The sequence below is a fragment of the Corvus moneduloides genome, chromosome 6 (assembly GCF_009650955.1).
Source record: "Corvus moneduloides isolate bCorMon1 chromosome 6, bCorMon1.pri, whole genome shotgun sequence".
Taxonomy (NCBI): Eukaryota; Metazoa; Chordata; class Aves; order Passeriformes; family Corvidae; genus Corvus; species Corvus moneduloides.
Genome location: NC_045481.1, coordinates 35,973,583 through 35,988,659, shown reverse-complemented (window position 1 = coordinate 35,988,659; position 15,077 = coordinate 35,973,583). Strand labels below are relative to the sequence as shown.

The 15,077-nt window shown below is 40.1% G+C and overlaps 1 protein-coding gene across 2 annotated transcripts in view; it reads right to left on the bottom strand.

Annotated features, from left to right (window-relative positions):
* RBM25 (RNA binding motif protein 25) overlaps positions 1-14,669 on the bottom strand; it is a 33,664-nt gene extending 18,995 nt beyond the window's left edge. For both annotated transcript variants that reach the window (XM_032111444.1, XM_032111445.1), the window contains exons 1-6: positions 14,557-14,669; positions 7,760-7,880; positions 3,998-4,047; positions 2,378-2,548; positions 2,015-2,072; positions 687-847 (exon numbers count right to left, since the gene is read on the bottom strand). In XM_032111444.1, the coding sequence (XP_031967335.1) occupies positions 687-847; positions 2,015-2,072; positions 2,378-2,548; positions 3,998-4,047; positions 7,760-7,865 (546 nt within the window). In that variant the 5' untranslated portion in view covers positions 7,866-7,880; positions 14,557-14,669. The remainder of the gene's footprint in view (positions 1-686; positions 848-2,014; positions 2,073-2,377; positions 2,549-3,997; positions 4,048-7,759; positions 7,881-14,556) is intronic.
* Between the last annotated feature and the right edge of the window lie 408 nt (positions 14,670-15,077).

Below are 15,077 nucleotides of genomic sequence, written 5' to 3'. Positions count from 1 at the left end.
CAACTTGATTGGGGTTGAAATACACTATTTCAGCAAAGAAACGGACACAATCAATTTCAATGTAAACTTGCCAATTAAGTATCTTTGAATCTCAACAAGAATCCAACATACCAAATTATCTGCAATTATACCAGAACAGATCCTTAGCTTTAGAAAGGAATAATACAAAACTAATTTTCCGATCTATTAAATATCTGGAAGCTGCCCACTGCCTGATAACTGTCTCTTCTACTGAATCATCTACTTCTTTCCTTTTCATTGATTTGTTCCAGAAGATCATCAGTGGAGGGGAAAGAAACCTCAATTCCTTTCAGACAGCCAATTTACAGACTGACAGAGTAACTTCTTCTAGGGTTTAAGTACTTTCAAGAGTTTCTAAACAAAAATGATGCAAGAGAATCAAAATACATAGCACCTATTACTATATTTTATAATGAATTACAGAATTGATTCTAGAGATGTAGTTGTAGCTTGCAGATACATTCAAACACTACGGAATTAAGAGCTTACACTTCTCTGCCTTTCAACATATCTTCAGACTCATTAATGTGATTCTGACAAAATCCTAAAAGGAAATTAAAGACACAGAAAGGAGTAGAAACTGAGACATGCTCACAGTCTGATCTAGCAAGTACATTACACTGACATCCTACCAAAAGGATGCAAATCACACATTATATACATACCCCATTAGATGCCTTTTTCTTTGCTTTCCATTCATCTAGCTGAGCCTTTGTCTTTGCATCAACTTTGACCAGCAGCTTCTTCTCTCCAATCTGGAGGTCATGGAGTAGTCTCAGTGCTCGTAGTGTGGAATCTGGTTCTTTGTACTCACAAAATCCAAAGGCTGAAACGGATGATTGAAATGAGAAGTAAAATCATTAAAGCTCTTCAGGTAATTACTTTTTGAATCAATTAACTTACTTTGAATCAATAACCTTGGAACATAGGCACTTATTTTTTTAAAAGCCAGGAGTACATATCATAGAAACTCAAAAGTTCACTCACTGAACTCATCTTTGATATAATTAACAGTCCAGTAAATCAGATGGAACCAGTACACACATTGTAGATGTCCCATCCCTGGAAACTTTCACAGTCAGGTTAGATGAGGCTCTGAGCAACCTGATGTAGTTGAAGATGTTCCTGCTCTTTAAAGGGGGTTGGACTAGATGAACTTAAAAAGGTCCCTTCCAACTGAAACAATTCTATGACTATGTTTGTAAAGCTTTTGACGTATCTGTCTTAACTAAGAAATGTAGTCTATATGATGACATCTCAGGTGGATTTGCAATTGTCTGACAGCCAAGGGGGCATCAATCAACAGCTCACTGTTAACCTAGAGGGAAGGGTATTTCAAACCAGGGTCTTCAAAACAGTTACATGAAATTTTAAACGAGAAAAACATTTTATGACAGCAAAATAAAAATGTGTGATACATAAAAAAGCTGAAGGAACTAAATTACATCCTTAAAAAGAAAAAAAAACCCCACAAGCCTGGCAAGATATGAAAACACAACAAAAAAACCAGTAACCAAAACTGTTTCCTGCAATCACTGGAGAAGGGTCACAAAAAATGAATCATTTCAACTTGACAATAAGGAAGGTAAATTTTACATCAGGAAAACCTCCTTCATAGAGAAGGACAACACATATTATTGGAAGTGACTTGTAACAGTGTTAGAACAGTATCTTCCTTTGGGGACTAAGTCCAAACCAGTGAACCTTTCTCAGGAATAGTCTATAAAATCATTCCGTTTCAGAAAAGAAAGGTAAGCAAACCTAGAGCTCCCAAGACATTTTTCATTTAAACTTTTTCAATTTTATTATTTTATTCTGTCTCAATTCCAGAAAATGCTAGCCCTTTACTAGAAAGTATTTAGCAGCTATCATATTACAGTATCTTAAAATACAAAATGATTAAGAATAGCAATGTGTCAAGATATTAAAACAGATGCCAGGTAATAAAAACAAGAGTATGTCTATAGAGATTTTGAAAAGCATGAACAGTTACCTTGAAGTTTTCCAGATGCCCCTTGCACTCTCTTCCAACTCAAAACCAAGCCACATTTCTGCAATTCAGAGAAATATCATTAATTTTCATTTTATATTCAAAACATTACAAAAACTTAACCACTTTTTGCAGATTATCAAATTAAGAAAGGGTAAACACTACTAAGAATAAAATAGGTCTATATATTCACAGGCATCTATAGTGTAAAAAAGCTGTACTCTTCACGTACTGAATTCAGGCATAGTGGGCTGCTATTCCAGTGAGTGGGAATAGTTCTGCTTTTAGTTTCAATACACTGCTTGTGGGTCATTACTTTATTCATCAGCCAGGGATGAAATTTAACAAGCAGTCTGCTGTACTTACTGCTAGAAGCTGCCGTATGAGCATGTCTGAGGCCTTCTCCGAAATGTTGCCTACAAAAACAGTCGTAGTGGGACCACAATTTTCATCATTTTCTTTGTTCTTTAAGCCAGGATGGTCTTTTCTGACTCCCAAATGTTTTCCAACCATAGACACTGTGGTAGGAACTAATACCTATAAAGAGGAGGAGAAGTTTAAAAACCAAACCAATCCAATGCTTTATTTTCATTTAAATACGTAAGACAAAAGACTTAGGGATGCACATTTATTTAAAATGTGAATTTTCATACAAACCTTAGTTAGGCTTGTGGAGTAAGACACCAATAAGCAGTTCAGGCTTTAATACTTGCTACAACACAAAAAAAATGGCCATTTTCTGGCAAAGGAAGATAACAAGAGGTGTAACTAAACACAACCACTGGAAGACTCAAGGTGAGCATCCAGTAACGTTAGGTATTATTTCTCCTACAAATAACTAGTTTGCAACATTTGAGTCGTTGGAAGTTGAATTACCTTACCTAACAGTGTAAAAACCAAGCTGTGAATAGAAAAGTAACTCTGTCTCAAAGGCTTCAATGGACACATGATCTTAAAGCTTCCACGCAGTGAATAAACAGTACTGCTTTACGTAATCAACACACAACCCAAAGCCTCTTTAGGTTAAGGAGCAAATATCTGCAAATTAACTGTACAAAGATAGGCATGATCATCTGCTCCACTTTGCTGCACTTCTTTCACCTAAGATTTAACAGTCCTTATGCACAGTCTCTCTTCTCAGAACACCTTTCTAGAAGTGTCACTTACTAAAAACTATTTTAAAATACTTAATTTGAATGAATAAATACATGAATAATAAATTTGTTTCAGTATATTTGTCTTAAACACACTGGTTACCATGAACCTCCTTTAGGAGATAATACAAGCTATCCAAAAATTCTGTATTTTGGGGAGATTTCACTTCTGCATAATCACACAATTGGTAATTCACCTTTAAGTCAAGAAGTAACCTTTATATTTTAAGGCACACTTTTATTGACCCCAAAATCATAAACTTCCCTTCCAACTAGAAATTAGTAAGATAGACAAAGAAACTTTTCATTTGCTCTTCCATAGATGGATATTACATGCAACTATTCCTTTTCCTGCATCATGTAGACAGCAAGCTTATCTGTAAGCCTGTCAAAGCATGTGTTTTTGGACAACCCAGGAGTGCTGCATGATAGCCTTATAAACCTGGATGAGGTAATGCCTCCACGGTACTATGTCAGGGCTACAAACTCCAGAGCAAAAGACCTGGAATCTCCCTGATCTAACTGTACTGCACAGGAAAAGCACAAATGATCCAAAGGCAAAGCTCAAACCACTGTATTTGAGAGAAGTATGTCTTCTTGTAAGAACAATAATTGTTTCACCTCTGCAGCTGGTAGCTCCAGACATTACTTCAAATTTTGTCTAGGTCAGAAATTAGCATAACATTTGCATTATAGTTGCACTTAAAATTAAGCATTTTCTTTCATAGTAGAATTCTGAGGGAATAGAGCAAAACAATAACACTGTTGACATCTACTACATTTTACTCTCCATTTTATTTGGCTATAATCTCATCCCTACTGTAATACTTACAGTTGGAGCAGGAGCCATAATGCCCATTGGTACAGGAATCATAGGGGTCCCTGAGAAAGACAACACATTAATATTAGTCTGCCCTGTTGAGAACTGATGAATACAAATGAAATGATTGCAGACATGATTTTCAAACTAGACAGCAATTTTGGTCAAATAAGAATTTCACAGTAATGATAACCAGTAATTCCTTAAGCATCCAAACAAAGCCTAAGTACACTAACATACCACAGGCATCCTGGTCACCTTCTCCTATTTCCATCTCAACTTTGTCACAAACAAATCTATTTTCAGACCATATTCAAGCCACAATATTGTTCTAGAAGACAGTGGTGTGATGAATGAGGCAGGGAATTCCTGAGAGCAAAGGCAGCTGATGTCCTACAGATGATCTCGTTCCCAGCTTACACAATTCCCACAGCACAATCGTTTCTGCATGTGGCTTAGGGATGAGGTCCTGTAGAGCATGGTACCAGGCTTCATGCCCCTATTTATGGAACAGCTTAATAAAGGCAGCATAAAAAACCTCTATCGAGAAGCTACTGAATACTTCACTTGGGAGTCTCCAACACCTAATTTACAACAATATTTAATTTAAATCATAATCATTAATTAATAAGAAATAATAATAATTTACATTAATATTTAATCAGATTAAACCATGTGATACTTCTTTTACACTACCAAATTCACTGGCAGCTTTAAGTACTATCATGAGCCAATATTTGATCATAAGAAGGGCTCTTTGTCTTCCCTTGCCAGCTGCTAGAGGTTAAATACATTACATGAAGGGATTTCATCAAAACTACTGGTTGGTCAGCAGACACACTGAGACTTGAGAATAACGAAGTCAGTCTCACGTTCTTCAGAGGGATCCTACATCTCCTTTTCTTTTCATTCTACAAAAAACTTCCATCATTTTTCCCTCTCAATCATCTCCTTCTCCATCTCTCTTACTGCTGTATTCCTAAAATACTAAACAAACTTCTGCAATCTACTGTTCCTGGACTTGTTCCCCCACGCTCTCTAGTGTTTAGTCCTAAAAACACTTCTCCTCAGACACCCTCTCCAGTTTTTTACTCATCCACTCTGGTTTTGCTTTATTTATGTTATTTTTTATTTTCTCCAGCACTCAATCTTCTTCCTCAGTCCCTTCATATTAAGGTCATACTACCTCTTGTCCCTCCAGGCCATTCAGACAATCAAGTGTATTGCTCTCCCATGTTTTCAGTTTTAATACACCATGGCATCCCAAAGACTGTAGCAACTACTCCCTGACAAGACTCCAGTTGTACAGCCCTATAATTATTATAATTATCACAGTGGCTTTTAAAGTTACAACTCAGTAAACACACTTGTGTTATCATGGATAATTCTATGAAACTATCTGCCCAACGTTCAGCAGAAGCCACAAAAATCCACTGAAATATTGGGCATCATCAGGAAACATAATGACCATAGGCATCATTTAGCTGCTACACAAAAGCTTAGTGCACCTTCACTTTTGACTACAGCCTACAGACCTGGTCTCTGCAACGCAAGACCGCCCAGCCTCAGAGAACAGCCTCAGAGAATAATGACTTCACTGGTGAAGCAGCTGCTTTATGAGGAAAGGCTGTACATTCTGAGACTCTTCAAGTGTGGAGGTTTGCAAGGCATGGAACATGGCTGAGGTGTACAAAACCACAAAACACAACTTGCCCAACTCCCACATCAGAACTGGGGCAGGAGGGGGACACTGAATAGGCAATGAGTTTAAAGGCAGATTTAAGAGTAAGAAAGCAGCACTTTCCACAGCAGTTAATGAACTGCTCAAATTTGGTCTAAGAGGTGACAGTGGAGATGGACAATATCAATCAAGAGCCAAAAAATACCAAAACGTTCATTACAGGTCCAGAAAAAGATGAAGAACAAACGAAAGATCATACTCCAAAATCCCTAACACTACAGGTATATGAGGCAACAGACTCAGAAAGCAGACAGGGATACATGCCCATCCTACATACCGCCTTCTAGTCCCACTGCCCACACAATGCATCAGCCTATATGGACTGCAGGTCTGACCTACTACAGCATTTCTGGCATGCAAAATGAAGATTTTTACATCTCAGTGGTATCCAATAATCTTTAGAGATTTATCAGAATCACCTCCTTATCAAATCTTCCACACTTATATTGGGAAATACTAGAACTTCCTGTTTTTAACAACTGTATTTTTAAGCAAAACAAAACACCTTTCCTAACTTCATTATTATGCAAACAAACTACTCCAGCTGAAACATTTCAAAAAATTACAGGCTGAGGTAACTAAGACGTGAAATTTTGACCAAACAGTTAGCTAAAGATAAAACTGTAAGCCACTAAAATTGTGATCTTACATATGGACTAAGTTCAGAGCAGACTTTCATAAAATCTCTGTAGCATTTTCAGCTCTACTGATGTGCTTATGCTAAGAAGCAAGATCCATATACTCTACACGTCAAAATGTTCTCTGCACAGGTAAGCAAATCATGTTTCTCTTGGGCAGAGAAAAATTTTATTCTCACCTAAGACCAGGCTTCTCCACTCTACATACCCTTCAGATTCCTAATACTAAAATGAGACTATTTAAACACAGCAAGAGAACAAAAAGATCTTTGTCACACATACTAAGAAGCAACATGTTCAGAGCAGAAAATTGTATCAGGCATTTAAAAATCTATTTCAGAAAGTTATTTTTTTAAGTATTTGGTGTTTTATACACTAGGATTCATAAACTGGAGCTAGGAAAGATAAAAGGTATGATTTTACAATTCAACCTGACATTTTTGATGGCAGGATACTACCTAAACAAGAACTCTGCCTTTAGCAGGAAATAGCTAACATCTCATGGTTCTCAGGAAAAAATGTTTAGAAAAATTAATGCAAGTAAAGATTAGCCTGATAAATGATATGCAGAAATCTTTTTGTAGTTCAGCCATCTGTTTTTTGAATGCCTCTATTGTCTACAAAACACTCCTGCACAACACAGTTTAAGACAATACAGACAGGAATTATTTTCTGCAGCCCTTGTGATGAATTCTAAAGAGGTAATTCTCTGATGTATTCCCCTCTCTCACTTGCTCTATGGTCTCCTGCCTCCAGTCATCATTACGTATACTCGCAATGTAGAGAAAGAAAGTTGTTCCACACCAACAAGTTAAAATCTCAACTCAAAAGCAGAGGCTGATCTTACAGATCAACAAAGAAAAAAGGTAGGAATAGTTCTGGGAAGATTAGAAGGAATGATAAAGGTAACTGTAAGTTTGCAAGATGTGTGGAGGAAAGAACATAAGAAGCAAAATAAAAGAAAGTGGGACATAAAAAATGCAGAAAAACAATGCAAGAAGTTGGACCTTCTCTGAAAGTTACTCCTCTATTTTCACATTACACATACTCAGCATACCCAAGGGTTTCCAAAGGCTATTACAATGGATTACTGTCAAAACAGTGGCTTTGGAACACCTAATATTAACAGAAATCACCACTTAGCTTCAGTCTTGAATAAAGGCTCAAGAAAAGTCCAGTATTTCATTTCTAGTCAAAAGTAAACAGCTTTTGGTAGACCAAAAGGAGCTTGCTCACATGACATGATCTGTGGGAAAACTAGAAACTCAACTGCAATGTACACAAATCAGAGTTACTGAGATACATTATTTACAAAAGTTCCTGGCTTCTAAAGGAATTCACAATAATATAAAGAAATTAATTTCTACAACACTTCCATATATTACGATAACTTACCAGGAGGTACAGGTGGAGGAAAACCAGGAAACTGTGGAGGTGGGATCCCAGGGGGAAGTGTTGGGATTCCCATAGGAGGGCGATTCAAATGAGGTGGAAAAGACATTCTTGCAGTCGCAGTCTGTCAAAAAGACAGAAAAGGAAACTTGTACTAGTCAGTTCTCAAATGTGAATTACAAAAGCAGTAAAGTGGTAAGCGTCCATAATGATTTTAAATATTTATATGGACATTCAACTACAAACTACAACTATTTTTCAACTTCTCTTTCCCCCAGCTATTCATTAAGTTACAGATGTAGTAGAAGTCTTCTTTCTCAATTAAAAACAGCACTTCTAAGGAAGTGTTTCAGAATGAAGTGAAAAACAAAGCTATATCTGACTCCTCATACCAATAAATAGCATTGAACAGTTTGTATAGTTTCTTTAAAATAAACCTATGTTTGCAGTATACAAAAGCAAAAGTAATCTTGTAATACAATTTCAATAAAGCAAGTAGTTCTGTTGTACAAGAAATGATCACACACAACACAACTGTAGAACAAGATGCCAGGAAGAACTGGGCCATTGCACTGCTCAGCACTAACAGGAGTTGTATTTAAGATGACATTGGGGACATCCTCAAATTCCAGCAGAGAGAGAGTTAAAAGCTTGAAAGAGGGTTCTGTGATCTATTTTTAACGTACCAGTCCACCAATCTCCTAGAGCACAACTTGGACATTAGCCCATGAGCTGAGTGTCAACATGCCCCCATGGAGAGTAAAGATCATTTCAAACACCATTTTCTATTCAGATTGTTATTATTTTATATGCATATTACTGACCCTGAAACAGACACCACCCAGTCATAAAGCACTCAATATCACCCTTAATACAACTAAGGCATGCATTCTTGCTTCCAATATTATTTCAGTAACCTTACACAGTCAAGTCTTCACAGAAGGTTGGCCCTCAGTTCTAAAAAACCCCAAACTGCTCACAATATTACTGCCGAGCATGTACGTACATTCACACTGCAGTGAGGAAGCATTGGAGAAGTTCACACACAGTGGATCATGTGGATATGAATCACAGAGACACAGTATCACAAGTGAGAGGAACCCAGTTAGCTGCTGGCAGAAACGTTTGAGTTTCTCATTGGACTGTACAGGCTGCCTTACAACCTCCAGCATCAGATCCGCACTGCAACTGCTTTCCTAACAGGCAGCTAGGAGTCAAAATTGAAGCAAGGCTGTCTCGAGAAACAGAGTTATGGTAAGCAAAATTCTGATACATACAACAGAACTGTAGATTATAATGTGCTTTCTTCAAGCCAGGAACACAATGGCACTGAACCCACAAAGAACAGAAATCAAGTTTTGCTGAAGAGAGATGTGCCTCCCAGATTTCTTCAAGAGCAAGCCACTAATGATAGTCTTAAACACTAGAACTAAAAGATAGCATCAGTACTCTACCATAATAGTAGGTACATCTGAAAGATCTAAAAAATTATAGTAACAGAATCACATAGAAAAAACTTTTGTTCCCTCACACTCTGGAAACAACTATAAGAGATCAATGTATATAATGGACTGGAAAGGATTAAAGAGAAACCCAAATGTACCTGGTAATACCTTCTAACATCAGAACTTATTTATTCTGGTCTAAGAACACATATATAACCCTATCACATAATTCATTCAAGGAAACATTTACAACTACATCAATTACACAAGGTATGTGATGAGGGCATTCATTAATTGGCCCCAAAGGGCATTTATCAGTATCTCGCCAGGCAAAACAATGAACACTCCGGTGACACAAGGTCTAAGATGGCAGAAGAAACAAGAGAACAAATGCAAACATTTTTTCCACAGTTCAAAAAGTTTTAATGCAATATAATAAACATAAAACTTCCCCTCCCTTTTAGAATTCATATGCCTAAGAACACATTTCCTTTCTGTAATTCCTGAATTTTTAAAACAGTATAGGCAAAGAAAAGCAGCAAACATGTACACCATTTTCTTTTTTAAAAAGTTGCTTATTGTCTCTTCAGACTACGTGCACATCAGCTGATATTCATCTAGAATCCGGAACTTGTATGGTATGGAAGGGAACAGAACTCCCTTATCTGCCTTGGTATCACTACTTGAAACTTTCACATGAAAAAAAAACCAAACAAAACAAAACAAAAAACAAAAACCAAAAAAACAACAAACCAACAGAAAAAGCCCAAAATTAAGATCTTTAAGGCTCTCGGTTCTTATCTATATTACAAGATCGTAAAACAAATGGATAAAATTCAAAGCTCTTTTGGGGCAGATGGTACAAACAATAAGCTACTGCATCTGAGATGGTTCTAAACAGGCTATGACAGTTACACCATCAGAGGTCCACAAGATGTTAAGGCATGGTCAGTAAAACATAAAAGAACAATTGGGGAAGTAATTTTTCAGGCTGCCTGTAGGTGCAATCCCGTCTCTCACTCTGATAAGCACTTTATCTGAGCCACCATTTTGGAGATGCCAACAAAAAAGGCCTCAGAACTAAGAGGTGCAACAGTTCTTTAAATTAAAAGATGCTAAAACATACCATACCCAGTGGATGTTACATATGCACAGAGAAGCAATTGTTTGGTTGGGTATTTTTTATAATTTAAATTTAAAAAGCAAAAATTTAGCAGTCAACAAAGTAACTGTTACTGCATAAAAGGAAAAAGGCAGTAAGAAGAGAACAAACTTAGTCTTTCAGTGTTCTGGGCAGATGATGTGAAACACTGTTATACATAGGGCTTCTACAGTTCATTTCAAAGCACTCCATTCTTTCTCCCCTCACGCCCCCAATATTTGTACAATTACTTGCACAGCAGCTAGAAAGCTGCCCTCTTACTGACTTAATTCTTACATGGATCCATCCTAGCAACTCTGCTGCCTGTGGCATTTAAGATCAAAACTACAACTAAGGCCTTGGTCTCTTTCTCGCTACTCTGTGTAACTACTGATGTGAAACCAGCAGAGAGAACAGTTTAATTCTGTTCCATTATGAAAGCTGTGAGGATCAACAGATACCAGGAATGAAACTGCTCACTGGAGAAGTGAGAGATCTGGACAAGGGAGGAAGATGCATCCAAGATGCTACAATGAAGGGAACTGCCTAACACATTCTTTTCTGTCAGGAGCTAGAGAACACACCGGAAATCTAGATACTCTTCCAACAGTAAAAGGGGCTCTGCATCAAATTTCTAAGCAACTACAAATGTAAGTTTAGGTATGAAAAGTTAGGAGATGCTAAGCTGGATCTATGTAGAACACACTTGTAGACATCTCAGGAACAGCACCTTGAACTTCTCTGCACACTGTCCTCCTATCCTGCCAGTACAGTTCAGTGATCAGTTTCTGATACATTTACTGTGGTGTCAGTAATATGTATGGTGGTGTTCCAACTCCCCCGATTTATTCAAAAGTCTAAGTAAGAAAGTAAACAGTTCTGACATATTTTTAAAGCCTCAGCTGACTTGTGGAAGTATTACCTCTAGTGAAAGTGAATGTAAGCAGCATTCTTGACAGCTGCAGTTTAACTAGCAGCAGCTCTTTAAGCAGAAGTTTAATCTCTGTGAATGTTACAGTGGTCACAAAAATACAGGAGAAAGAAAAGCAGTGATCAGCTGGCCTGATGCCACTCAAAATACTGAAATAGTGACATCTTTAACCCCCAAAATGATGCATTTATGTCAGGTCTCAGACTCAAAGTGCAGTCATTTTAGACTGTGTCTGTGCCAGCAAGCAATACAATAGGAACAAGTCTGTTAAACAAAACTAATGAGACCCTCATGTCCGCCCCACTAAACCGACTACCAGTTTGTAGGTAAGAGCGCATTTTTCAATATATTTTCATCCAAAAGGAATCCAGCTTATCCACTGGAATAGCGCAAACCAACAGGAAATAAATTTCCCAAGTGATGACGACAGTCAGACTTCCTTCAAGAGCGCACCCTTGATCCAAGTTAACACAGTAACATAGGTGCACACTTTATTAGCCTTGAGCCATTTCTCCAAGCTGCAGATTAATTGTATGATGGATGGCAAAACGTCTAAGTTTATGCAGACCCAGCTCAAAACCAGCCTGAGCTACTAACTAAGGCAAGCGCTACATAAACACGGCTATAATATTCCAGGTTCAACTTTGGCCCAGAAGGAGCTCAGCTGTTTTCTACATTGCACTTCTGCCTTAAGTCCTGGTGGAACCAAGCAACATGCGGAGCCATCTGCACCGATCTTCTGAAACTTGGAGAGAGTACAGGGATATCTGTATGGTTCTAAGGTTTGGTAAAATCCATTGAGACTCATTAATCCTGTCATGGTGCGATCCCTGCTGGGATGGAGCTTTGTCTACCAGGAGCACGCTGGCTCTGATTTAGAACTAAGCAAAGAACTAGAGAGATGGCCTTAGACACTTGATTCCAGCCCTGAGATGACACAGAACTCACAACTACTACAAAACAAGGGTCACCATCACCCAGACATTGCTGCCCTGCTCTTTATCATCTCTGACTCCTAAAAGTCCCAATAAGGACTGAGATTGTACTGTCCTGGCTGCAGTGTACTGTCCGTTAATGCTGTAATTTCTTTTTAAATCATAGTACTCTTTTAACCTTCTGTTTTACTAACCCCATTTTTTTAAATAAAGGGGTGAAGGGATATATCGTAAGTAGAATGTAAGTGTAATAAAAATTGCTGGTAACTGATGAGTTTTAAACTGACAATTCCATCATCTACTCAGGGCAGCATCATAATTCTACCAGTGTCACAGGATTAATATCCTTAGTATCTCTGCTTACATACCAGACATTTTATTTAAAAACCTGCAAAGCATCATAACCATTTCTAAAACAGTGACGTTCCCTATGAAGCAAACAGTTACAATACTTACTACTGTTACACTAAACAAAGTTAAAACTTACTGCAAAACCCCTCAAGTCTTAATGCACAAACAAACTTCATGTGTTTTAAGAATACATATGTGAAGTGTCATAGGAACAGTGACAGTACGGCTGATCTAGTTTGATTTGATTTTATCTGATTTTAACTTCCCTTCAATATTTTCCCAAAACAGTTGTTTTGCACCACAAAAAGTCTGTACCCTTAGTCTAGAGTAAGCTGCACAAAACAGCTGTGCAGGCTGAAGAAAATATATGCAGCAAACCTGTGTGTTAAAGTCAGTACTATCACACAGGCTTGTGCATTGGTTTCTACATGATGTGTGGATATTTAAGCCAAAAACAACCTCCTAGTTTGTCACCCAACAAAGGTGCTGTTTATATTACTTCTTGTCATCCAAAAAAGCTCCCTAAAAGAAAAATCTTCTATTCCAAGCCAACTGGTCTCCCCAGTGAAAATGACCACTTTCTCAGACCTCTACAGTTTTCTCCAAAATGGCCTGCAAGCTAAACAAGGTTTAAATGTTAAACACAACCAACATGGGGAGAGATAAAAAATATTACAGATTTTCTAAGTATATATATTTCTGAACAAAATGACTAGTATTTGCTCTAGCTTGTTTTTCAGAGGCGATCTAGAAAGCATTTAGTAACTGCTGTGGAATAGTTGCATCCCACACTGTTATTATGAAGCAACACAAAAAGCAACGTGTTTATCCAAACCAAAGCCTCAGTCCAAAACCCCTTTAAGTAGGGCTCTGTTAAGCGTGTCATCAGAACCTTAAGATATTTGATTTAATTCCTAATTCTGTACCTCTGCACTCATATAAAGCCCCAGTTAGTGAAATAAGTGACTCTCCATTCTAACTTTATTGACTCCTCCCAAAACAGAAACATGGCTGTGGCATTACAACACTTTTATGTGAATGGGCACTTGGAGGCAGAGATGCAGAGAAACGCAAAGCACCCTGTACAACGCCACTCCTTTAGAGGGAAAGTAAGAAACTGTCCTATTCTTCCATCTAATTTGCTCTGGGCCCTCTCCATAAATGCTGATACATTACCTGAAACAATGCTTTCCTGCCACACACAGAAAAACAGACTAAAATGCCGGGTGGGTGTATTTTAGTCTGAATGGACTAAGGAAATATAAACCGTTTGAGATTTCACTTTCTGTAAGGCCGTTTAAGAGCCACTAAAAAAAACCAAAAAACGTTAGTTGTGTTCAAGATATTCCCTGTGTTTAAACAAAAAACTCTCCTTCAGCCAGACAAAGGTCTTTTTCTACAACGGAAAAAGACATCATGAGAAAAACACGCAGTGTGCACTCACAACGGCTACTGACAGGGATGAATCACTCCTGATTCTTCTACGTACGACCTGCTAACACGTGTTTTAAGATGACCACCCCAATCCACACTAAGAACAATAACTTCCCTGTCGCAATACATCGCGTTTCCTAGCGTAATCGCTTTCCCCGACATGGAAAAGTAAAAATCCCACCCGCAGTCCGAGGCGGCTCGGCCCGGGGAGCAGCGTGGGGCGCCAGCAAAGCTTCGCGCAGGTTCTCGTCCCGGGCGTGCGACCGGCTCCCCTCGCTTCCCGCGGGGCCGCTCCCGTCCCTCACGCCGGGGTCGGCGGAATGGACTTCCAGGCGCCCCAGCGGGAGAGGAAGCGAACAGACCTCACGAGCACCGCCCCGAGGCCGCTCGCCCGCTCCACGCCCCGTCCAGGCCCGAACCACCTCCCCAGCGAGCGCCCGCCGCGGCCCAGTGGCCTCGGCCCGGCCCTGGCCGTGCCTCCGCCCAGCGGGCGGCCGAGGCGCCACCGCCGCGTGCCCTCCCTCCCTGCCTCCCTCTTCCCCCCGCAGCCCCTCGATTCTCACCCCTTGGCCGCGCAGCGGGGCGGGGGATGGCGCGGGGGAAGCGCTGGGCCGGCTGAGGCCCCGCTAGGCCGCGAACACACCGCGCCGCGCCGCTGCCGCCGCGCCGCGCGGGGTCATGTGACCCGCCCCTTCCGCCAGCGGCCCGGCGTGCACCGCGCCGCGCCACCACAGAGGCGGCCGTGCCAGAGCGCCCCCAGGCAGTAACGCGGGCGACCATAGAGCGGCGGCGGGTAGAAGGGCGGGGTGAGCGAAAGGGCATGCGCGCTGCCGCCATCGTTGGTGCGGGCCGGCGGCGCGGAGCCGGCACCCGGCCCGGAGCTGCGCCATGTTGAGGTCAAGCGCCGCCGCTCGGTGCTGGGGCGGCTGGAGGCCCTGGAAATCCTCTGGAAAGGCTTCGGCTGTGGGTGCCACGGAGCCTGGTCCGTCTGTCAGCCGTCATGGCCCCCTCAGCCAGACAGGCCAGGCTGAGCTGCGACCCGCCCGTGACAGTGGTCGGGCTGTACAGAATCCCCTCCCTCGAC